This window comes from Lontra canadensis, unplaced genomic scaffold (genome assembly GCF_010015895.1).
Source record: "Lontra canadensis isolate GAN:19392208 unplaced genomic scaffold, GSC_riverotter_1.0 scaffold23, whole genome shotgun sequence".
Taxonomy (NCBI): domain Eukaryota; kingdom Metazoa; phylum Chordata; class Mammalia; order Carnivora; family Mustelidae; genus Lontra; species Lontra canadensis.
Genome location: NW_022631017.1, coordinates 20,402,783 through 20,430,010, shown reverse-complemented (window position 1 = coordinate 20,430,010; position 27,228 = coordinate 20,402,783). Strand labels below are relative to the sequence as shown.

The window sequence follows — 27,228 nt, the reverse complement described above, 5'->3', positions numbered from 1 at the left end:
TAGCCATCAGGGAGATTCAAATCAAAACCACATTGAGATACCACCTTACACCAGTTAGAATGGCCAAAATTAACAAGACAGTAAAAAACGTGTGTTGGAGAGGATGTGGAGAAAGGAGAACCCTCCTATACTGTTGATGGGAATGCACATTGGTATAGCCACTTTGGAAAACAGTGTGGAGATTCCTCAAGAAATTAAAAATAGAGCTTCGCTAGGACCCTGCAATTGTACTGCTGGGTATTTAACTCAGAGATACAGATGTACTAAAAAGAAGGGCGATATGTACCCTAATGTTCATAGCAACAATGGACACGTTTGCCAAACCGTGGAAAGAACCAAGATGCCCTTCAACAGATGAATGGATAAGGAAGATGTGGTCCATACATATTATGGAGTATTATGCCTCCATCAGAAAGGATGAATACCCAACTTTTCTTTCAACATGGACGGGACTGGAAGAGATTATGCTGAGTGAAATAAGTCAAGCAGAGAGAGTCATTTATCATATGGTTTCACTTATTTGTGGAGCATAAGAAATAACACAGAGGACATGGGGAGATGGAGAGGAGAAGGGAGTTGGGGGAAGTTGGAGGGGGAGAAGAACCATGAGAGACTATGGACTCTGAAAAACAATCTGAAGGTTTTGAAGGGGCGGGGGGTGAGAGGTTGGGTGAGCCTGGTGGTGGGTATCGAGAGGGCACGTATTGCATGGAACACTGGGTGTGGTACATAAACAATGAATTATCGTACGCTGAAAAGAAATTTAAAAAATAAAAAAATTTTAAATTAAAAAAAAAGCTTTCAAGACAAACAAAAACTAAAAGAATTTGTAAACACCAAACCAGCCCTATAGAAATATTGAAAGAGATTATCTAAGCAAAGAGAGAATCTAAAAGTAGTAGACCAGAAAGGAACAGAGACAATATACAGTAACAGTCACCTTACAGGCAATACAATGGCACTAAATTCATATCTTTCAATAGTTACCCTGAATGTAAATGGGCTAAATGCCCCAATCAAAAGACACAGGGTATCAGAATGGATAAAAAAATAAAACCCATCAATATGTTGTCTACAAGAAATTCATTTTAGACCCAAAGACACCTCCAGATTTAAAGTGAGGGGGTGGAAAACAATTTACCATGCTAGTGGACATTAAAAGAAAACTGGAGTGGCAATCCTTACATCAGGTCAATTAGATTTTAAGCCAAAGACTATAATAAGAGATGAGGAAGGACACTATATCATACTCAAAGGATCTGTCCAACAAGAAGGTCTAACAATTTTAAATATCTATGCCCCTAACATGGGAGCAGCCAATTATATAAGCCAATTAGTAACAAAATCAAAGAAACACATCGACAATATTACAATAGTAGGGGACTTTAACACTCCACTCATTGAAATGGATAGATCATCCAAGCAAAAGATCAACAAGGAAATAAAGGCCTTAAATGACACACTGGACCAGATGGACATCACAGATATATTCAGAACATTCCATCCCAAAGCAACAGAATACATATTCTTCTCTACTGCACTTGGAACATTCTCCAGGATAGATCACATCCTGGGTCACAAATCAGGTATCAACCAGTATCAAAAGACTGGGATCATTCCCTGCATATTTTCAGACCACAATGCTCTGAAGCTAGAACTCAATCACAAGAGGAAAGGTGGAAAGAACCCAAATACATGGAGGCTAAAGAGCATCCTACAAAAGAATGAATGGGTCAACCAGGAAATTAAAGAATTGAAAAAATTCATGGAAAAAAATGATAATGAAAACACAACGGTTCAAAATCTGTGGGACAGCAAAGGCAGTCACGAGAGGAAAATATATAGCGATACAAGCCTTTCTCAAGAAGAAAGAAAGGTCTCAAATACACAACCTAACCCTACACCTAAAGGAGCTAGAGAAAGAACAACAAAGAAAGCCTAAACCCAGCAGGAGAAGAGAAATCATAAAGATCCGAGCAGAAATCAATGAAATAGAAACCAAAAAAACAATAGAACAAATCAACGAAACTAGGAGCTGGTTCTTTGAAAGAATTAATAAGATTGATAAACCTCTGGCCAGACTTATCAAAAAGAAAAGAGAAAGGACCCAAATAAATAAAATCATGAATGAAAGAGGAGAGATCACAACCAACACCAAAGAAATACAGACAATTATAAGAACAAACTATGAGCAACTCTACGCCAAGAAATTTGACAATCTGAAAGAAATGGATGCATTCCAAGAGACATACAAACTACAACAACTGAACCAGGAAGAAAAAGAAAACCTGAACAGACCCATAACCAGTAAGGAGATTGAAACAGTCATCAAAAATCTCCAAACAAACAAAAGTCCAGGGCCAGATGGCTTCCCAGGGGAATTCTACCAAGCATTTAAAGAAGAATTAATTCCTATTCTCCTGAAACTGTTCCAAAAGATAGAAATGGAAGGAAAATTTCCAAACTCGTTTTATGAGGCCAGCATTACCTTGATCCCAAAACTGGACAAAGACCCCATCAAAAAAGAGAATTACAGACCAATATCCTTGATGAACACAGATGCGAAAATTCTTACCAAAATACTAGCCAATAGGATCCAAAAGTACATTAAAAGGATTATTCACCACGACCAAGTGGGTTTTATTCCAGGGCTGCAAGGTTGGTTCAACACCAACAAATCAATCAATGTGATACAACACATTAATAAAAGAAGGAACAAGAACCATATGATACTCTCAATAGATGCTGAAAAAGCATTTGACAAAATACAGCATCCTTTGTTGATCAAAACTCTTCACAGTGTAGGGATAGAGGGTACATACCTCAATATCATCAAAGCCATCTATGAAAAACCCACCACAAATATCATTGTCAATGGAGAAAAACTGAGAGCTTTTGCGCTAAGGTCAGGAACATGGCAGGGCTGTCCACTATCACCACTGCTATTCAACATAGTCTAGAAGTTCTAGCCTCAGCAATTAGACAACAAAAAGAAATTAAGGCATCCAAATTGGCAAAGAAGAGTTCAAACTATCACTCTTTGCAGATGATATGATACTTTACGTGGAAAACCCAAAAGACGCAACTCCAAATCTGCTAGAACTCGTACAGGAATTCCGTAAAGTGTCAGGATATAAAATCAATGCAGAGAAGTCAGCTGCATTTCTATACACCAATAAGACAGAAGAAAGAGAAATTAGGGAGTTGATCCCATTTACAATTGCACCTAAAACCATAAGATACCTAGGAATAAACCTAACCAAAGAGGCAAAGAATTTGTACTCAGAAAACTATAAAGTACTCATGAAAGAAATAGAGGAAGACACAAAGAAATGGAAAAATGTTCCATGCTCATGAATTGGAAGAACAAATATTGTAAAAATGTCTTTGCTACCTAAAGCAATCTACACATTTAATGCAATCCCTATCAAAATACCAGCAACTTTTCTCAAAGAAATGGAACAAATAATCCTAAAATTTATATGGAACCAGAAAAGACCTCGAATAGCCAGGGGAATGTTGAAAAAGAAAGCCAAAGTTGGTGGCATCACAATTCCAGACTTTGAGCTCTATTACAAAGCTGTCATCATCAAGACAGCATGGTACTGGCACAAAAACAGACACATAGATCAATGGAACAGAATAGAGAGCCCAGAAATAGACCCTCAACTCTATGGTCAACTAATCTTCGACAAAGCAGGAAAGAATGTCCAATGGAAAAATGATAGTCTCTTCAATAAATGGTATTGGGAAAGTTGGACAGCCACATGCAGAAGAATGAAACTGGATCATTTCCTTACACCACACACGAAAATAGACTCAAAATGGATGAAGGACCTCAATATGAGAAAGGAATCCATCAAAATCCTTGAGGAGAACACAGGCAGCAACCTCTTCGACCTCGGCCGCAGCAACTTCTTCCCAGGAACATCGCCAAAGGCAAGGGAAACAAGGGCAAAAATGAACAATTGGGACTTCATCAAGATCAAAAGCTTTTGCACAGCAAAGGAAACAGTCAACAAAACCAAAGACAACTGACAGAATGGGAGAAGATATTTGCAAACGACATATCAGATAAAGGGCTAGTATCCAAAACCTATAACGAATTTATCAAACTCAACACCCAAAGAACAAATAATCCAATCAAGAAATGGGCAGAGGACATGAACAGACATTTCTGCAAAGAAGACATCAAGATGGCCAAACGACACACGAAAAAGTGCTCCACATCACTCAGCATCAGGTAAATACCAGTCAAAACCACAATGAGATACCACCTCACACCAGTCAGAATGGCTAAAATTAACAAGTCAGGAAATGACAGATGCTGGTGAGGATGCGGATAAAGGGAAACCCTCCTACACTGTTGGTGGGAATGTAAGCTGGTGCAGCCACTCTAGAAAACAGCATGGAGGTTCCTCAAGAAGTTGAAAATAGAGCTACCCTATGACAGCAATCACACTATTAGGTATTTATCCTAAAGATACAAAGGTAGTGATCTGAAGGGGCACGGGCACCTGAATGTTTATAGCAACAATGTCCCCAATAGCCAAACTATGGAAAGAACCTAGATGTCCATCAACAGATGAATGGATAAAGAAGATGTGGTATATATATTAATGGAATACTATGCAGCCATCAAAAGAAATGAAATCTTGCCATTTCCAATGACATGGATGGAACGAGACAGTATTATACTGAGCAAAATAAGTCAATAAGAAAGATGATTATCATATGATCTCCCTGATATGAGGAATTTGAGAGGCAAAGTGGGGGTTAGGGAAGGAAAAAAGGAAACAAGACCGGATTGAGAGGGAGACAAACCATTAGAGACTCTTAATCTCACAAAACAGAGGGGTGCCAGGGAGAGGGGGTTAGGGAGAGGGTTTTTGGGTTTTGGACATTGGGGAGGGTATGTGCTATGGTGAGTGCTATGACGTGTGTAAGCCTGACGATTCACAGACCTGTACCCTGGGGCTAATAATACATATGTTAATTTTTTTAAAAATCCGATTTTCATTACAGAAAAAAAAAAAACTAAGGTGAGTGCCCTTAGTTAGCATTTTTATGTAGAAAAAAAGTTGTCAGAAACATCCTTAGATCATTCTTTATTTCTTCTTCCAAGTATCAAATAGACTGCCTATAGAAATATTATAAATCTGGAAAGAGTACTAGAAAAAAAAGATTTTCCTACATAAATTAACTTAAAGGAAAGAAAAGGAGAAATGACAACAGGTCTCTACTTTGCCACTAAGAAATGACTAGTTCATTATGTGGCCCCATCAATTATTAGAGTCCTTTCTCTATATTTTCTTCTGAACAGTGTTTCAAAGCCATCATAAACATCATATGCTGGTGCTGGTACTATTTATGAAGGCCACAAAATAAAGAATGCTGATGCCATTCATTTTACTTTCTAATATCAATATTTAGAACTATAAAATCTACAGGTACTATTTCTATTTTTTACATGTATTACTCATATGCCCAGCACATAAATGTTATTACTAACTCAAATGATTACATTAAGTGCTGTGATTTCTAAGAGCTGCAGTGTTACTAATTTAAATTATCAAATGCCTTACTTCCCTCAAAATATTAAAAAACAAACATATACATGAGAAGTAACTAACTGGAAGAGCATGAAAAAAAGCATACTTTAACATGCAATAGAGGCCTCTTATTCACTGTGATAGATGTTGGTAATTGTTACTGGTATGGACTTAATTGTGTCCCCCCCCAAATTCATATACTGAAGCCTTAACCCCCAACATGACTATATTTGGAGACTGAGCCTTAAAGGAGATGATTAAAGTTAAATGAAATCATAAGGGTGGGGCTCTAATCCAACAGGACTGACAGAGGACATAGCAAGAAGGTGGCTGTCTGCAATTCAGCAAGATAGGTATCATCAGAAACCAAACTTGCTGGCACCTTGACCTTGGACTTCCAGTCTCCGCAACTGTAAGAAAATAAACTTGTTATTTAAGCCTTTCAATCTGTGGTATTCTGCAATAGCAGCCCAAACAGACTAATACTACAGTTAGTTAACTGAAAAACTCAGTAAAAGCAGGAAAAAATAAAAACATTTTGTAAATATACTGAACATCTTAACTTAAAAAATTGTATACTCATTTATCAATCTTGTGATATAGAATCAGGACCTACAAAGATTTTCGGTTTTGGCTTCTGTAAAATGATCCAAGAACATAAGACTCTTACAAAGTAATCTGGGTAGAGAAACCTAGATTGGGCTAACTTTTTTCCAACCTTTTATTGTCATCTCATCCATTCCCAGCCCAAGTCTTTCTTTGCAACTCACTTGATCCTATTTTTCTGAAGTAGTCCACTTAGCTTTTCTAGAAATGACTACTTTATTCTCACACTCACATTTCCCTGGTCTAACTAGCATTTAGTTAGACTACCTAATTACCATAACAAATATAACAGTTCACAAAACAAACACAACTGATTCATGGCAAACAGACAATTCAGTTGGTAGAGTGTACAGATATAGTAGAGATCAAGCAAGTCACCAGCTGGAAGTATCGGACATGTTATAGGCATTAGTATTGCTGTTTTAGAAGAAAAATGGTCAGTACTAGTAAGTCAACTGAGTTTGAAATGCAGATTAGTTAAGAGGACTTCTACTGTATATACAAATAAATGTTGTCCATTCAAAATTGTCACTGCAGAAGGCTGTCATTGTGTCAAACAACTTGGGAACCCCTCTTTTAGAATTTCTGGATCTTCTTAATGTTTTAAACATTTAATTGTAGTTCATCATCCTCAGGATAGGTTCTTATTTCCAAAAAACAACAATTAAATGACATGTCTGCTATAAAAATGTGAGCTCCAAAGTCCAGTAACACAATTTGAAGAAAAGCAAGGTGTTACTATTCAGCAAAATAACTGTTCAATATTAATATATTTCTTTAAATGTAAATCTAAAATTTCAAGGATATACAGAATAATTATGATGAGTACAAGATGCCAGCCCAAGCATATCTATCATTTGAATATAAACTTGTTTTAAAAATGACAGACACTTATGTTAATTATATCACATATACCTGTATATAAATACATAAACACCTACACAACCACCCCTAATTGAGCATGAACCAACTATTTATATACATAATAAATAGGTTAAACTTTCGGAAATGCCTTGATATTGGAGCTGGATTACTGAAGAACATTTATATTACATTGAATCTCATTCGGTAATGAAAAGGAGTCACTAAACTTTTCGCATAAAGAAGTAACATAATGAATACAGTGCTTTAGGAAGAGTCACTTAACAATTAAGAACTAGAGATGTGAAAAATGGAAGAGAGAATTTAGGAGATGTTAGCACAAACCAGGTATATGGTGATAAGATCTAAGTTAGAGACAGGTAGCAAATGAAATTAAAAGGACAAAAACAAGAAATACACAATAATATATTCAAAAAGTACTAAATAAATATTAGGCTTCATTACTGTGAAACAATCCATGAGCGGTGAATTAGATGAAAAACATCAAATGTGGAGATGAATCTGACAAAACTGCTTATCCTAGAGATCAAAAACAAAGTTGGAGCTCACTGAAGTTTACTTTGGGAAAGCTGTGGTTGTCAATCCAGACAAGTACAGCCCAAGGAGCATTCTGTAGATTTAATTAAGCTCCATTATGAGGCATTATTCGTATAAATTCTGATCTGGATATGGAATAACAGATGTTTTGTTCTTCCGAAGAATAATGTGTGTGTGTTTGTGTGTGTGTATCAGAGAAAGTGGGGCGAGAACACGTGTTGGGCCCTAACAGTTAACAGCAAATTACTTTTTCCATTGTATAAAGTGACATTTTCTCTTCAGAATAGTCTGTAATCAAGCAGGTCTTGCTTTTGGAGAAAAATGGGTAACTAGTAGATTGCTAATTAGACAAGGGTTGTTTAATTGTGTTGTTTGTTTATTTGTTTGTTTGTTTTAAACTGCATTAGTGGCAAAGATGAGAAGTTAATTTAAGGTCAACTTCTATTTCCATTCTGCTATTCAACTTTTATAACCAACTCCTACCCTCTAAATTCCACCAAATACCGCAAACCTCTTGAATTTCTACCCCTTCCTGAATTTGGTAACTTTTTAAAGATCAAGGACTAACAATTTCAAATTCCATTACAAGAAAACTAAAAAAAAAAATATGGATTCTTCCAGAATTTAGCCAAAAAATACTAGGATAATTTACCTCAAATTTCTTCACCTTTTCCATTGTTATCAAGCGCCTTGATGTGTGGCTGGAAAGCTTCTGCTCACAGTTGCTAATAAGCCTCAGGCAAGGGTGCCAGGGTACCATCTCTTCAGTGTATCTGAAGAAAGAACAGCTGACCTTTAGGCTCACATGCACATACCACACAGGATCATCACAGAATTGTCCAATGTGGTATGGACATCCCCCCACTACATGCTGTTTCATTTTATTTCACACAGGCTAACTGTCCAGATAATCCATAAACAATCTGTATTTTTAAAAAGCAAAGTATTTGAATATTACCACATCCAAAAAAAAGGAGTTTAAATTCTTTTACCTGTAGACTAAGAGAGAATGCAAGTATGTTTTATGAAAGAATACCAAGTATTTAAACCACAAAAATACAAGACAATGACTCCACCCTAAAGCATCTCACAAGAGCACATTAGACAGAAATATATTCTACAACAACCCCTTGACATTCACGAGGGACTGATTCATGTGGAAATTTTTATAAATTCCCAAAGAATAATGTCCACTCAGCATATACTTTCCCCATAATATGAAGTGTCCCTGCAAAATTTCAATGGCATCTTAAGACCTCTATTACTTTGTAAATACAGGACTAAAGTTATTTATAAGATTATTCAAATAAACTACCAATAAAATAAATACTCCAGGGGCGCCTGGGTGGCTCAGTGGGTTAAAGCCTCTGCCTTCGGCTCAGGTCATGATCTCAGGGTCCTGGGATCAAGCCCCACATCGGGCTCTCTGCTCAGCGGGGAGCCTGCTTCTTCTGTTCCTCTCTCCCTCTGCTTGCCTCTCTGCCTACTTGTGATCTGTCAAATAAATAAATAAAATCTTTAAAAAATAAATAAATAAATACTCCATGGTCACCTTAACCATGAAATAAAATCAAAGCCACAATCATGAGCAGTGGTGACTGCTGCTATCCAGCACACATACTACGTGAATGGAGAGGAGGACACCTGGAAAGCAGGACAGTCAGGCTGCTGTAGCTCAGCACCTGACATCTGCTAGGTTGTTGGCATCAATCTTGCCAAAAGACACAGGTGACAGATGAGGGGGAAATAGCTATGGAGCAGAATGCTGAAGAACAGCAGCGGAGGGGGCTCACCAGGTATAGGTGAAGAACACTACAGATCGCCCTTTTTTATTTCTCCTTTGCAAATGTTGATAACTTTCTAGATTGCCTCCACTAACATTTATCAAACGGGAAATTTTAAAACTCTGGTCCAAACTGGGAAAGGTGCCAAAGAGCACTCCTGTAAAGGACTATTACCATTTCAGCTAGCCTATTCCAATACGTCAACGTGGTCTTCACTACCACTCTTACTGAATTCTCTAGCCCCTCTGACCTTCAATGAGGTCTCCCTCATTACCTCAACCACATGCTCAAAACCTTCAACACCCACTTACCAAGCAACATTCATAATGCACTTCACTGTTTTATCAGTGGAAAGAATTCTCTTGAAGTCATCCTCTGCATCCTTTCTTAGGGCTTTCCAGTACGTAATGACCATTTCAGTTTTCGCCTGATCTAACAATTCTCTAATATTCACTATACAGTCAGAAAAGTTGTATTTCTTATAACATTAGCTGACATCAAATCTGGAATCTTTACACGAAGCATTTATGATATGAAGGAATACATTCTACACCATGGTTAACAGAAAGAAGATATAGTCTTGACTTTAAGCTAGAAAAAGCATGGTTTGTAGATTTCTGAAATAGTATTGTTTAAACTTAGTTAAGTACCCTCTTTTTAAAGGGAAAAAATTCTTATTTCCTGACAGAGTGGACTTAAAGATTTGTACTAAAAGGTAACGTAAAGATATATAAGTGAGATATAAAGTCCATATGCTTATATAACTATAAAACCAAAACAAATTTACAAATCAAATCTAAAAGTACAAACCCAATGCAACTTTACTTGATACTGATGACCCAAATGATGCTAAGCTGCTGAAACTGAGTCACCAGGCATTTGACTTAAGAGCAGAAAAACATTTCTGTATTTTAATTACCTTTTCAGCTTGATCTTTGAGGTTAAGCATGAAAGAACATCATTTGGGTCATCGTTACCATTAACAAGCTAGTTTTTAACCATTACCCTATTATACTAGAACCAATCAATTTAGCAGTATACCATACTCCCAAAACACCATGCTAAGAATTTAAAAGTATCAGTTAACAATATATGTCCTAATATATTTCATACCAGCATACTGCAATGAATTGTTTACAAACTGTTAAATAGAAGCCATAAATCTGTTCTATACCTGGGCCATTATGACAGTACAGTATGCTATCTTCACTTCAGTTTTATTCTATAGCCCTACAATCCAAACATCTATTTAAAACCTAAATCAGGCACAACAGGAAAGTCCACAGCGATAGATAAGTGGCTGCCAGGGGCAGAAGTGGTGGTGACTGCTTATGTATATGGGGTTTCTTTAGGGGTGACAACAATGTTCCAGAATTAGAAAGTGGTAATGGTTGCACAACTTTGTGGATATACTGAAAACCATGGAGTTTTAAACTTAAAAAAATGACATTCATGATATACAAATTATATTATTTTTTAAAAAGCAAAACTAACTATGCGCATAGGCCTCTAGCTTTTCCATGAACCAATTTTGATACTCATTTTCCTATGAATCTTCACGCCTCAAGATATTTCCAAATGACACTAGAATTTCACCTCCCATTTGAGAAAAGATTTTGCACTGATTAGAGCACTCACTGAAAACAGGTCAAGGGATCACTTTTTCTTGTTTCCTAGCTAAGAGAAGAAAAAATGAGCACCGGGTATTATATGCAACTAATGAATCACTGAACACTACATCAAAAACTAATGATGTACTATATGGTGGCTAACTGAACATAACAACACCAAAAAAACCATGTTCCCTTCACTGCTCTGAGCCACTCCAAAATTCATTTTACTAAAGTTTATCCCCTATGTAAATCAAACCATCAAAGCATATACTCCTTAAACTTACACAGTGAGGTATGTCAATTATTTCTCAATAAAATTGGGGAAAAAAAATACCACCCCCCCATATCCTGCACTGGGGCATACTTTATTAAGCTTCTTTACTTTGTCAATGTTTTTAACACAAGCAGTAGCAATGGGATTTCTATTAAAGAACATCTTTCACAAAGAAATGAAGTTTCTAATCACCTCAAGAGAGTAATCTGTGTCTAATACCAATCAGAAAAGAACACTATATGGTTACTTAAAGCCTGAGCAGTCAAGTGCACGAAGTAGTTTAGCAATTCCTGTAACATCAAACACACAGGAGTTGAATTTATGCCACCCAAATGAATAGCACACAGATCTTCAGGGTGACTTGCAAGTAGCTGAAACTGTGGATAATAAACCCATAAATACCAGCAGTTTACAGCAATTTTATGTGGTCAGTCTCTAGGAGTGATAAGAATAAACAACTATGAGAGCACAGATTAAAGATTAATTCTGCTGAGGAGGGTTGGAAAAGTATCATAGAGGTGGTGACAATTAAGCCAGGCCTTGAAAGATGACCAGAATTTGATCAGCTGAGAAAAGAAAAAATGGTTTATCAAAGATAAGGACAGAATAAATAAAGGTGAAAAGATACAAAGTGTATAGATTATCTTGATGCTGGTAAAAAAATCTACTACACTAAAGTGGAGAAAATCTATATTTGAGGAAATACAGCAAGTTTGTTGAGTAGCAGTTTCTTCACTGCAATTTAAATTGCCAAAAAGAAAATCCTTTTTCAGTGATCAGCTCCAATGATTCTTCACAAATAACTTAAGCTTTTAGGTAGTACTTTACTTGTATTATGTCTTGTACTTTTCAAAATGCCCTGGGTTTAAAGAATAATACCTGAACTTGATTTTAATATGTAATTCTTATTTATTTTTAAGATTTTATTTACTTGAGAGAGAGGGAGGGAGGGAAGGGGAGAGAGCGAGAGCACAAGCACACAGTTGGGGGTTGGGCAGGGCAGAGGGAGAGGGAATAACAGAAGCTCCCTGTTGAGCAGGGAGCCCAATGCAGGGCTCAATGCGGGGACTCTGGGATAATGACCTGAGCCGAAGGCAAACACTTAACTGAGCCTCTGTAATTCTTATTTTTAAACTTGAATCATGTAACAGAATTTGGTTGAATACATGAATTCAGTATTAGGACTAAAAGCCTATATTCACTACACCAAAAGTAAAAAAAGTTTTAAAAGTGAACTGTACTAATATATAATTTTAAAATGAAATCTTTATTCTTAGTTCAATAAAAATCCATATTTTTAATATATGATATATAAAATATATAATATTATATAATATATAATGTAATATATAATCAAACTAATTCTAAATCGTTTAATTCAGAAGCAAGAAAATTATTCCAAACTTCTGCAGATGATTTTGGTCTTAAATTCCTAATAATATTGTGTTATTTTAAAAGAACAAAGATTTTGTATGGCATACAATACAGAAGTAAAAATAATTCATTTCCTGACAAACACAAGACAAACTAAGCTCATTAATAAGTTAACAGTAGTAATAATAATTCATTAATAAGATCACCTTAGGTTAAAGGGAAGGAGATGATCTTCCCATAATCAGCCTGAGGTGACCTCTGAAAATGGTTTGCTACTCACTTGACCCAGAAAACCCCCAAAATCATGCAAATCAAGAGGTTCAAATCTTCGTGTTCACTTTAAGAACACACATGAAACTATCCAGGCCATCAGGGGTATGCAGATCTGAAGAGCCACCAACTATCTGAAGGATGTCACACTGCAGAAGCCATGTGTGCCATTCTGTCGCTACAATGGCAGTGATGGTTAAGTGTGCCCAGGTCAAACAGCTGGTGGCCCAAAAGAGTGCTGAATTTTTACTGCACATGCTTACAAATGCAGACAATAATGCCAAATTTATGGGTTTGGATGTAGACTTTCTGGTTATTAAGCACATCCAGGTGAACAAAGCCCCCAAGATGTGATGACATACAACTTACTGGGCTCATGCTTGGATTAACCCATATGTGAGCTCTCTTGCCTCAGTAAGATGATCTTACTGAAAAAAAGTAGACTGTTTCTAAACCAGAAGAGGAGGTTGTACAGAAGATAAAGATATCCCAGAGGAAACTGGAGAAACAAACTTATTACTAGGAGTATATTCTGCATAAAATAAATGGAAATAAAATTATTTTTTAAAAAGGAAGAAGGATAAACAGAAGTCTAGTAATGAACATCAAAGGATATGGACATAACTTTCTTCAGGGATGAAGTTAGGGAAGTAAAGAACATAGTCTTCCCATGTGTGCATCAGCCACATACCTGAACGAAATCTTTCCCTTGATAAACAGCTAAGGTAAAAAAAAAAGTGATAAAAATATGTATCCTTTTTCTACTCCTAAAACAGTCCTCTGATAATATGCATGTGGAAATTTTCCCTTGTTGCAAATTATTAAAATCAAGAAGTCACTGAAAAAATATCCAGTGTCCATTTTGTAAGATCTTTAGAAATATTAAAAATACTTAAAAGTACCTTCAATTTAATTTTGTATAAAGAGAAAGGAAAAGACAAAAGAACTACAAAAGATATTCTAAAGTACATTCAACTCCAATTATAACTGAATAATAAAGTACAAAATAGTGGACAGTCAGAAATGCCAAAAAATAAGAAGTATACAAAAACTAATGGGGACATTTCAAAATGACAGAGGAACCACCTCAAAGTGACTCCCACTGATCAAATCTGAGACAATCTGAGCAACAAAATAGGGACAGTAATGAATTATAACCCAATGAATAACATAAGCACCCATGATTCCATAGCAAAATAAATTAATAAATTTGTAAACAAATGGGGGATGAAGGGAAAACTCTTCCTTACAGTTGGATGCCAACTTATAAATGCAGAAGGAATGATGGAACAGAAAAGTCATCATTGTAGTGGTTGTCAACAATGGAGTTGTCATTGTGAAGAGGGATTTGATGAAGAACAAGATATTGATGTAACCTTGGGATATCTCCCCCCATGAAGTACTAATCAGAGAAGAAAATGATGGCTCACAGTGGAGAACCCTGAGAGAACAAAATAATCAGATGATCAAATCAAAGATCTCTAGTAGGGATTAACTCCATATGCCCCCCAATGCAACACACAAAACACAGTATAATTCTTGTGGTGTTCCTACCAAGGGCACTACCTGAATCTGGTCAGAAAAGAAACATCAATTCTCCCTCTGCCCCACCCTGCCACCTTTCTCTCTAAAAAAAAACAAAACAAAACACCACCAGTTGGACCCTCGTTGAGGGCCGACCTTTAATATAAGCCATATACTCTACAAAACTGTCAAGGACACAAAAGATAAGAAAGAATGGGGACATATTCTAGACTGGAGGAGAATGACTTGATGGCTTAACAGAGTCCATTTTCTAAGATGGACTGCAACTGGTAAAATTTGAATAGGGTCCATAAAATGGACCAGTGTTATCAATGCTGATTTCCAAACTTGGAGGGCTGACTGTGGTTTCACAAGAATGTTCTTGTTTCTGAGAAATACAATGAATTATGTAGGGGTTATAGGACATCATTACCTGCAACTTCGCAAATCATTCCAAAAAAGAAGAATGATAATGAATATGTGACTAATGTAATGGGTGAGGAAAGAAGATACAATAGGTGTACATTAATAGTTGGAAAAATCTGGATGAGGAGAGTTTTTTGTGTTATATTTGAAACTTTTATGTAAGTCTGAGATTATCTCAAAATAAAGTTTTTAAAAATTTAGTCCTGAAACTTAAATTAAAACAGGAAGCTTTTCTCTCGATAATAAATAAATAAATCTTTAAAAAAAAAAAAAAAGTGGGGGGCCAAGGGGTGGCTCAGTTAGTTGAGTGTCCGACTCTTGGTTTTAGCTCTATGATCCTGGGGTCATGGGGTCCAGCGTTGCATCATGCTCCAAGCTCAGCGGGGAGTCTGTTTGGGATTCTCTCCCTCCTTCCCCTCACCTCTCCCTGACTCTGCATGCGTGAGTGTACATGCAGGCTTTCTCTCCCAGATAAATAAATCTTTTAAAAAACTGCTGTTAGAATTCAGCTTGTCTAAGGCAGGAACCATTCTGTATAGAAACAAACAAAAGTGATTTTCTCCAAAAATACTAGTAAAACTCCATCTATTGCTTCCCATACCAGGCACATGAGATCTGGTAGACTGTTGAATTAAGCAAACATAGCCACAGGAATAAGGAAACCCAATAGTTAGCTAGCTACTAACTATAGACTAGTCACTTCACTCCTTGGAATTAATTTTCCTTATTTCTAAAGTGAAAAGATTACATGAGATTATCACTAGCAGCAAAACATAAGGCCAGCATTAAGGAGTCTGGACATGAACGTGTACAGTGTACAGTCTTATCAGCTGATAAATAAAAATGTGACTAAAGTCAGTCCACAGTAACTTCCAATACAACATTTTTAAAACAAAAAACAGCACAGCTTCCAACTGCTGAGGACCATCTGCCATACTGAAAAGAAAGACAAGTTAACACTGTTCTAAAATGCTTTTTGTACAATTACGTACAGTAAACATAAGAACTATAATAATTTTTTCAAAAGATTACTATGGCAGATTAGAGAAACAGCCAAATTTTGAGCTTGATATTATCTTTCAAATTTAAAGATTCTGTCTTATTCAAGACATAGTTTGCTCCATTGTTGATGTGCACAGCTCTATTTATAGTTAATAATTACTGAATAATAAAACCCAAACCAATCATGTGGAACATAATCAAAGCTTTAAATATAAGCACAGCTTTTATTTCAGTGTTAGCTTTTAAAAAGGATTTACTGCATTTAAGGCAATCATAATAGCCAATATATATTAAAGCTAGCTTGTGGCAGATGAATCCCTCAAATAAGTTGTTAAAAATTATCTATGTTTGTGGCCCAACAAAACAGTTACCAGCAGCTATGATATATCAGACCCTGAACTAATGATGGCACACAACTAGGTTTGGCAAACTTTCCCTCTAAAGGACCAGACAGTAAATATTTTAGCCTTAGTGGGCCACATATATTTCTGTCACATGTTCTTTGCTTTTTTTCTTTTTTAACTACTCTTTAAAAATGTAAAAACCCATCTTAGTTCAACCCATCTTAATTCGAATGCCTTATAAAAACAGGTGAGGACCATATCTGGCCCACAGGCTATAGTCTGCCAACTCCTGATGTAAAATGAAAAGGTCAAAGCAATTCAATCAATAAGAGGAAGGGGACTGTTTTATACACATATGTAGGTAAACAAAGATGATTATAAACATTAAACACAAAGATATTTACTCTAAATCCAATTAAAAATAGGGGAAAAATGTTATACAAATACCATAACAAAAATGAAATTTAAAATTATTTAGCATTACATACTCTGGTATATACACTGGTAACCAATAGACTAGTCTTCCACCTAATACAAGGGTCTCAGCTGCGAAGTTTAACAGGTCAAAAAACATATCACTCAGATGATAACTCAAGGAAACAGGAACATGGCTTTCTGGACTAGAAAAAGAAAACAGAATTTCAAAATCAATGAAAAACCTTAAGACTGTTAAACTTAGCTAATTAAAAAGAGTAACATGCTTCTTCTCAAAATAGTATCATATTATATTTAACTTTTACTTACCATTTTTCCATCCCCTTCGGTATTTCCTTCTGAGAACCTGTTTTTCTCGTAGATTCTCTGATACCATATGGAGCTAGACAGAAAACACAAATAATATGGATAGTCAAAAGTCACCTAATCACCAGTTAGGCATAGATGGATATCATGGGCCTCCAGATGGGACATTCAGAGAGGAACACATCACCACCTATGAAATATTCCAAGCAAGAACACATAACACAACGGGGCGCCTGGGTGGCTCAGTGGGTTAAAGCCTCTGCCTTCGGCTCAGGTCATGATCCCAGGTCCTGGGATCGAGCCCCGCATCGGGCTGTCTGCTCAGCAGAGAGTCTGCTTCCTCCTATCTCTCTCTGCCTGCTTCTCTGCCTACTTGTGATCTCTGTCTGTCAAATAAATAAAAAAAATCTTAAAAAAAAAAAAAAAGAACACATAACACAAGAACATTCTATTTAAAACACTGGGAGGGACAGCAGGCCACTGCCTTCTTCAAAAATGTGAACGTCTTAAAAAAAGAGAAAGGCTATGACAGTGTGACAACTAAAAGAGGCCTAAAAGAGATATTACCAAATGCAATATCTGATACCAGGTTGGATACTGTCCCAGACAGAAAAGCAAAGAAATAAATAAAGGGATATTACTGGGTGACAACAAAAGTAGGTGACAAAATAAAATTCAATAATTGCACTGACTTATTGAAACTGATAACTATACTCTGGCTACCTAACAGACTAACCCTACTCTTGGGAAATACACACTGAAGTATTAGAGGTAAAAGCCTACCGTGTAGCCAACTCACTTTCAACGGATTAAAAAAAGTTACATACTTTATATAAATACACAAACAGAATGAGAACAAACAATAAGTTAGATTCTAAGTAAAAAGTCACCCAATTTTTATAAAGCAGATTCATACTAACAGTGTAATGCCTTGGTAATTTTTCTCTTGTTAGATCTAGGAGCACCTAAGTTACCAAAGAATTGAAGGGAGCTGAGACAGAAGGTAGAGATACCCTTGCTACTATTTACAGATTTATTTATTGCAAAATATGGTAGAAAAGGCCAGCCTATTCTTAGATAGTATGTCTGCAAAGCCCAGAACTCATGAGGCACAGGAAAACAAGTTCTTATTCACATTCCTGAAGCTCAGTGGGTTCACAAGCCTATTGGCTCACAAAATTCCAAATTTCTTGTAACTCTAGAAAAGAGAAGTCAGTCAAAACATGTGCTACAAAAACAAAACAAAACAAAACACCAAAGCTTACACATGGAGAATTACGTGTTATCTAAAACTCTTTTCTTTGGGGGGGAAAAAAACTCTTTTCTTTGGGGCATCTGGGTAGCTCAGCTGGCTGAGCATCTGACTCCTGGTTTCGGCTCAGGTCATGATCTCATGGTTGTGGGGCTGAGCCCCACACTGAGCTCCAGGTTCAGTGAGTAATCTGCCTGAAGATTCTCTCCCTCTGCCCCTCCCCCAACTCAAGAGGAGGGGGGGGGTGGGGCACATGATCTCTCTCTCTAATATAAACAAATCTTTAAAAAAAAAAAATAAAAAAATAAAACTCTCTTCTTTGACACCTAACACTCTAATTGCAAATGACATTTTGGCTCCAGTTGTTATACTAATCATCAATTATAGTCAAAAATTTAAAATAAATATATGCTCCAAAAAATAAACTGAAGAGAAAAAAGGAAAGACAAGTCAATACATATAATTTAAAAAAACCAAAACAGTAAACTCTTAACTACTTAGTTAAATTGGTATACTGCCTTAGAGTCACAGTTTTTTCCTTCTCACTATGTGAAGAAGTCAGGGGGCGGCAGGGGGAGAATACTAGTACAAGCTGTTATTTTTCTGTGTGTTGATACATTTTCTACTTCAAATGTAAATGACTTTAGGAAACTAATCCTACTCCTACTTTTGTATAAAAATAAACTTACGATCAGTGATGATTGCATCAAAATATGTGCCCTTCCTCCAGGAAGGTTTAGACGCATCTGAAACCAGGACATCGAGGTAATACTTCTCTAAACCATACTGACGAAGATTTGCCCTAATGTTTTCATCTGGTCCTCTCCACTTTTGGTTTTTCCTACTAGCCTTTCCTAAAGGGAAAGAAAAAGGAATACAGAAACTACTAAATCAAATAGAGCATTCTTTCTTATCATTTAGCTAAAATAATGTTTAACTCATCTAAACCTACGTTTACTCAAATAAAACTTGCTTTCACTTAAAATCTTAACTTTATTTACATAAAGTTATTTTTATTTCAACTTACTACAAAAATGTATTTTGACCAGTAAAATATACTGTCTAACTGATCTTTTTCTATCACCTTTCAAGTAAAACTGCCTTAAACACTCATTAAATACTTACTGAATTGGAAGCATATACAAGTTAAGATACAAAGCTCTATAGAGCTTGGTCCCTTATAAATGAAACAGAAATGAAGAGAGCTAACTTGGGAAATGAAGGAATGCTATGACCATGGAGCCCCTGCAGAGACATGAAAAGTTAAAGTGGAGGTTGAAGGAAGAAATTCAAAAGTTCTAGTATTAGGAGACACAATGGATGATCATACCGTGGATTGATTAAGATAGGAGAAACCAGGGTGGCTGGGTGGTTCAGTTGGTTAAGCATCCAACTCTCTTTTTTTTTTTTTTTTTTAAAGATTTTATTTATTTGACAGAGAGATACAGAGAGAACACAAGCAGACAGAGCAGCAAATCAGAATCCCCATTGACCTGGGAGCCTGATGCGGGGCTTGATCCCAGGACCCTGGGATCATGACCTGAGCCAAAGGCAACCATGTAACCAACTGAGTCAGCCAGGTGCCTCTAGCATCCAACTCTTGATTTCAGCTCAGGTCATGATCTCAGGGACATGAAACTGAGCCCACCACTGGTCTCCATGCTTGGCATGGAGCCTGCTTAAGATCCTCCCTCTCTCTCTCCCCTTGTCCCACCTGCTTCCTCTCAAAAAAAAAAAAAAAAAAAATCAAAGAAAGAGGAAAAACAAGCTTAGGGGGAAAAATGAGATTTGAGATGTACTGATCATGCTTGTCAGCTACCCACAGAACATTCAGAAAGAACTATTCAGTGGGTAGTTGGAAGCCAGAATAAATACACTGAGGAGATTATCAGTATATGCACTTAACTTAAAAGCATAAGAATGAATGACATTTTTTATTAACCTAGGTGGCAGTTATGTGTTTGTTCTATAATTATTCTATTTTTATGCACTCTTCTGTATCTTGATCTACTTTACAATAAAAACAAAACTTAAAAAATCAAAAGGAGAAGAATGGCATGACTCTGCATAGTATGCGTTGTGAGAGGAAAAGTGGTCAAAGAGAGAAGCCCAGAGAAAGCAACATGTTAGCACAAGTCAAAGAAATCCACAGGGCCTTAAGAAGACAGAGGTGGAATAACCAAAGAAGTAGAAGTACCACCCAATGAGGCCACGTGGGGTCCAGGAAACCAAGGGAGGCTTTATGAAGGTCAACACTGCCAAATGCTAAGATCTGTAGCCCTAGTGAGAGTTTTCAGCAGGCGTGAAAGCTAGAAAATAATGGACAGAAGACAGTGAGAGATGAAGAAGAGGAGACAGCAAGTAAATACTAGTTTTCGAGATGCACTTTGGCAAAAGGAAGAGGAAAAAAAGTGGCAATTAAAGGGCCCCGACAGGACTGACAGGAAAGGTTTTATATTTTTAAAATAGGAAATTTTGAGAATATTTGAGAGTACAGAAAGAAATTAAAAGCATAGGAAACACAGTGCATATTTAAGAATACCTTGGGTAAGCTCTGAGAAAATTCTACCTCAATGAGAATTCTGCTCAAGTAGACTGAAAGGTTATAATGTAACTTTTATAAATAAGAATTCTAATAAATTATATAGGACAATCTCCTTAAAGCAAACATATGACTTCTACTAAAAGCAAACTGGAATAATTCTTCTTAGCACTTTGCCCTAACATATCACCAAGAATATCTTTTCTGGTAAGCCCATTTAGGTGAACTTGATAAAATATAACCAATTCTCCTTATGATAAATATTACTAAATTCCTTAGAGTCAAGGTAGGAAAAAAGAGGGTCATCAAGCACAATATGTCAAATTATTTCAGGAAAAAAAAAAAAAAGTATAATAAATTCTCACCGATACAGTTACTTGAGAAAAAACGGGCAGTAAAAAGAAAAAGGGTGTTCAAAGGGCTGATTCTAGTTACAATAATGGAATACCACCATAAACAGAATTTCCAAAATCATCAATGAAACTTGACATTTTTAGTACCATTCAGGTATATGAGAATACTTTCTTCAGTATAATTCAGTTCCAACCAACCATGTATCATTAGCAAAGCATCTAGATTTTAAAATAGTTTCCAAAATTGCCTCAAAAGCAAGCAAATGTTTGTCTTGAGTTAACCTGAGTCCAATGCAGAATCTTCTAAGTTACTGTACTTTTAACCGCTTCAAAGATATTTTGGTTGGTTATGGAATTAAAACCAATACAGTACTCAAGGACTAGCAATTAATCCAGTACTCATGCAAGAGTATGATTATGAATAAAAAGTGGTGATAATCTTTAAATAGAAACTATATGTGTTATTAACATGGACATGCTAATTAGAAGATGGCTAGTCTCTCTCCTACCTCCTTCCCAAGCCTAAAGTTTGCCAACTTTTTAAAAATCTCTTACTAAGACAGTGCGGAGAGCTTTTTCTTTTTCATCTTTGTTATCCCTCACAAGATCGCTTTGCACATACTGAATCACTACATAAAAAGCAGATATCCAGCAAAATCTTATCATCTGTAAGAATAAGTAAAACTACATTATACCACAACTCTGTATCTTAACACAAGAGATAGATGCATAATGCCATATAAACCCATTTAATTACTTTGAAAGCACATCTGATACAAGAACAAAGCCTGTAACAGTCCAGAACCTCTACTCACCTAAGCCATGAACTGTATTGTAGTCTATGTCTGTCCCATATACATAAGCACCAAAATGAGCAGATGCTATCAGAAGGCCACCTGAAAAATCACACAGTTATAGTTTGTTAACCAGAAAGTCCCAGACTCTTATTTCTTCCCCTATTTAGTTTGATCCAGAGTCTTAAAAAATAGCTGTAGGCAGAGTACCGGAGAGTAACACTGGTCCTGACCACATTTTACAAGCCTCAGAATTAAACGCTAAATTGTGCTCACTATACTGGTCACAATGTAGGGAATTAATGTATATACTGTCGTCATTACTTTGAACATACTGCTTAGGGAAAATTATTTTTTTTTAATTAAAATAATGTATATTTAGGGGCACCTGGGTGACTCAGTTGGTTAAGCGACTGCCTTCGGCTCAGGTCATGATCCCAGGGTCCTGGGATCGAGTCCCATATTGGGCTCCCTGCTCAGCAGGGAGTCTGCTTCTCCGTCTGTCTGTCCCTCCCCCCCTCAAATAAATAAATAAAATCTTTTAAAAAATAGTTTAGGGGTGCCTGGGTGTCTCAGTGGGTTAAGCCTCTGCCTTCGGCTCAGGTCATGATCTCAGCATCCTGGGATCGAGCCCCGCATGGGGCTGTCTGCTCAGCAGGGAGCCTGCTTCCTCCTCTCTCTCTCTCTCTCTCTGCCTGCCTCTCTGCCTACTTGTGATCTCTCTGTCTGTCAAATAAATAAATAAAATCTTTAAAAAAAAAAAGTTTAAAAAATAAATAAAATAATGTACATTTAGACATTTCCATCTGATTTTGAGAGGTCTATACAAAGCATCTTGCTCCTTACTTACAAACGAGAATATAAAACTGCTATATAAAAGAGTTAGCAATAAATAAATTCTGACAACTAGGCTCAATTCCCATGGAAGCCTGAGTTTCAAACAACCTAAGGGGGCATAATTAATATTTAAGATGTTAATCCCCATAAAAATTAAAATATTAGTACAATAAACAGTTATTTCTATAACCAGTGAAGCAATTACCTCATTTTAAACTGTAAATATGAATTTCTGAATAATTATCATCAAGCATACACAAAAATAACAACAAAAATAACAATACAATGACTTCTCTGTTTACTTAGTGCTGTGATCAAAGTAAGAGCAAAAGTTCCAATACAATCTAACTGGACTAAAGAACTTGGTAGCTGTGCCTAGCTCACATACAAAGAAAAATCCTAATAAAGATTTTTCTTTATTAATGAAACCTTTTAAAATCAAAGGTAATATTTTTAAATTGTTTAAGGGGGAAAAATCAGTTATTTTAATAACTGTGCTTTCCATTGAATTTTACTTTTTTCATCATCCAAATTAAAAATTCCTAATAGCTATACCGCACCGTAGAAAGGTCTGTCAAATGGACATCAGAAATATATTCCTAAACTATGCACAGACTCAGACAGGGGAAAATAATTACCTATTTTCCCTTATAACCTTTTCAAAGGTAATTTCTAAAATTAAGATGGGTAGTGCCTCCAGAGGGTCAAGATCTGTAAAGTAATGGTGTTCCTTCCATAGCCATTTAAAACACAGTCCGGGAACATGCACTTCAATAAATAGACTTAGCTTGTGAAAAATACTGTAACTATTACTACGAAAGCCCAAGAAGAAGAGAATGGAGAACTAAAAAAAGTACAGCAGAAACCAAAACCTAAGTTCCCTCATATTAAATACAAGAAGCATTTGTGTGAGAGGGAAGCTAAGTAAGACCTCATTAGTCTTGTTCTATAATGGAACCATCCATATTTAGGAAAGATACTGTACTGTGATGACCTGGAATACTCACAAAATCACTTCACCCAAATTACAAGGAATCACTACAATTCTGCCAATTAAGGCAGATACTCACCTAGAAGAACTAGTTGTCAAGGGGAACAGAAAAGCTTTCCTGTGCTTCCTTAAACAGAACCTTATCCATTTGGTTAGAGTGAGTTTTGAGAAGACCCAATTTAGAGTACACTGCTGAAAGGAGATGAATAATCTGTTAGACTGCATCTGTTAGTTAACTTTGTGCTCTTTAAGCTTTCAAAGTTTTAAATAAAGTCATTATAAATTAGCTTCTCTGAACTGGTCACCGGGTAATCACTGTTAATCATCTCGTTGTTTTCTCAATTAAATTGAAGCACTTTTTACATTTAGTTATACCTTAGTTGGAGTTTCCCTGAACCTTCTGGTGGAAGAAGGGGTAATAAAGGAGGGGTGAAGTGATGAGGGGGAGGTAATGTGACTCACCCAATTTCTTATGCTACCAAGTATACAAATACCACAAACTCAGTCTTCTAATTTCTCCTTACTTAAATAGTAACCACTTTAAGGTTAGGGCAATATCTTATTGACAAAAGGACATAATAAGTGAAATTTATTTATAATACAGAAACTATTTTACAATTTTCATCATTAGAGATTTAAGTGAAAAGCCTTACAAAAGTGCAGAATTGAGAGACTGGGCTTTAGTTTTGCTGAAAGGAAAGGAGAAAAGAAGGAAAAAAGGAATACTACCGTATCTACTTTATCCTTTTTCAAAATGAACTCAGGTAAGTTACACTAGCAGCCTGAGCAAAAGGATATTGCTAGAAAATAGAAATTTTACCAGATAAACTATGAAACTCAGGAAAAGGAGACTATAAAGAGTTGTGGACAAAAATGGGAATGACACAGAGACTAATCCACAGACCTACAGAGATCAATTACCTCTCTCCTAATTGTCCCTTTTACTCTCCCATAGTTTCCTCCCAGGACCAGGGCCATCAGTTTCCCAACACCTGTCATATGCATCTATCATTCTGCAATGAGAAAATTCAAAAGGAGTTGTACTCCACTCCTCACACTATGGCTCATCTGAAGGTAGAAGCAGCCAAGGAGTGCCCAATGGTCTCCTGGGTATACTCTCAATTACTAAAATAGCTGAATCACTTGAGAGAGGGGAAGGAGAAAAGAAATATCTAGGGACCTCTGTCATAAAATCATAGCATAGCTACCTACAGCAACTGGCTGTGTGTCTACTTGTACCAGTTATTTTCAGTATAACCAATGAATTAGATGTTTACAATTTTAACCCTCAATTTCCTTGCCTGCTGTCACAATTTGCCAACAGTTGCAAATTATGAGTACCTTGGAAATCAGCCAAAGAAGGGACTAGAAAATGAATTCATGGCCAAAATGTTCATCATCACCATTCAATACTGGCTATATCTAACATCTTTTACCAGAAAGGCATCTAAGTTCCTAACAAAATAATAATTTAAAAATAATAATGATAACCATTATAGTCGACTGAAAGCCTACCATGTGTCAGGCAACTTCTTAAGAATTTCATATACATGTATTACCTCACTTAATCCTCACAATATATTAATATTACCATTTTCATAATGATGGAACTGAGGCCCAGACAAGTTAAGAATATTGCCCTAAGTGATATAATAACTAATAGATCAAGGATTTAAAACTCACTCTATTTGCTCTTTTCTCTATACCATTTTCTCTCCTTTGGGGTCAGGACCAATTAAAACAAATATACACTTAGCATACCAATTAGATAAAAGTAAAGTCTGTTATTAAATTAAGTAAAGCTGCATACTCAATTAGTAAGAGTTGTATACCATTCACAACTCTCGTATATCACAGGTAGGCCTGTACCATTATAGGTATTCAACATATCATGCTCATCAATCCTTGCTCATATTAGAGCAAAAGGACTTCCTAACTACGAAGAACTGGCCCAATGAGAAGTGATCTTCTCCCTCGGAAAAAAATGGAGATATGCAACTTTTTTTAAAAACTTATTAAAATGAAAAGCAACATACTCACTAAAATGGAAAGGAAAGTATGTTTCTACAACTTATAATGTCATTCTAGACAACATCACACTGTCTAAAGAAAAAGGAAAGGCATTTAGGCAGGAAAAGATTATATCTCTCCTTTTGGTTTCCCAGAAGCTTTCTACTCTATCCTATAACCTTGAGAAAAATTACAGGTTATGAGAAGTCAGTGGATAAAACATTTGGGAAACGAATATATTTCAATTTTGTGCCTTTAAAATGGAAAAGGATTGGATCCACTTGACTTTTTTTTTAAATATTAGAAAAGAAAACAAGGAAAAAATACTATCAAAAATATTTGTGAAAAACTATGGCCATGGAGGAGGGCACAGGGTTAGTATTTCCCCAATCCTTCAGAAGGTACTACCCATCATTGAGACAAAAGGCCCAAGAAAAAGGACAAACTATACTTAAGAATTGTGTCTATTCACAATTACATCACCAATTTCAGAACAAAAGCACCAAAAACTAGATTCTAAAGCTATGCTTAAATTACGAACACAAATTTAAAAAATATATTTTAGCAGCATCTTGCAAAAATCTTCCTCTTTCTAATTTTCAATTAATTGTCCTATGTAAACAGTGACAGACCAAGATCTACCACCCATTCTAAGGAGCTGCTCTAAAGCAAATTAGGGGCAGGTCTCCTTGCCCCTTACTCACATTGAAGGTAATCAGTGTTTTGATTGCTGTGGCAGAAATTAGCATTTCATAATATACCCAACCTCATAGACATCAAGGGAAAGAAATTTTACCTATACTAGCAGCTCTATTTTTAGACTTTATAGTATTATCTACATGTATGCATACATATTAAGCATTATGTACATGTACGCATGTCAAAGAATTCTCACTTCCCAGAAAGTTTTTAAAGTCCAAGAACAAATTAAAGATTAATAAAAGGTTTAGCACTTGGAAAAAAAAAGAAATTTATAGATCCATTCCTCACAGCATATAAGAAAAACTCCAAATAGATCAGAGACCTAAAGAAATTAAACTAAAACTATAAATGTACTACGAAAAGAAACATAGCTAGATACCTCTCTAACATAGATGTAGGAAAAACTTTTGCATGGCAAAAGGCAACTGTTTGCAAAGTCAAAAAATAAATGGCAAACTGGGAGAAAATGTTTGGTTGTGTGTATACACACATACACGCACACACGCAATACCCATATGTATACATCTTTACATAAATATAAAAAAACGGTAAAAAAGAGGGAGGGCAAATTCCCTAACATACAAAGTACTTTCAAAAATAAAGAAATGTCTACATAAAAATGAGCAAAAGACATGAAAAATATTTCCAAAGAAATTATCAAAATGGCCCTTAAAACATAAAAGGTTGCAACAACATGGACGGAACTAGAGGGTATTACGCTAAGTAAAATAAGTCAATGAGAGAAAGATAATTATCATATGATCTCACCAATATGCAGAATTTAAGAAACAAGGCAGAGAATCATAGGGGAAGAGAGA

At 36.0% G+C, this 27,228-nt stretch overlaps 1 protein-coding gene across 6 annotated transcripts in view; it reads right to left on the bottom strand.

Moving 5' to 3' along the window:
• Nucleotides 1-27,228, bottom strand: part of TRMT11 (tRNA methyltransferase 11 homolog) — a 63,800-nt gene that overhangs the window by 18,320 nt on the left and 18,252 nt on the right. For 5 of the 6 annotated variants that reach the window (XR_004383247.1, XM_032862475.1, XM_032862472.1 and 2 more), the window contains 5 exons: nt 21,892-21,972; nt 18,871-19,035; nt 16,933-17,005; nt 16,677-16,808; nt 8,230-8,350 (listed from right to left, as the gene is read on the bottom strand). Coding sequence is in view for 5 of the 6 variants with exons in the window: in XM_032862475.1 (XP_032718366.1) it covers nt 8,230-8,350; nt 16,677-16,808; nt 16,933-17,005; nt 18,871-19,035; nt 21,892-21,972 (572 nt within the window). In the remaining variant the exon portion in view is untranslated. The remainder of the gene's footprint in view (nt 1-8,229; nt 8,351-16,676; nt 16,809-16,932; nt 17,006-18,870; nt 19,036-21,891; nt 21,973-27,228) is intronic. The other variant, XM_032862474.1, reaches the window with a different exon arrangement.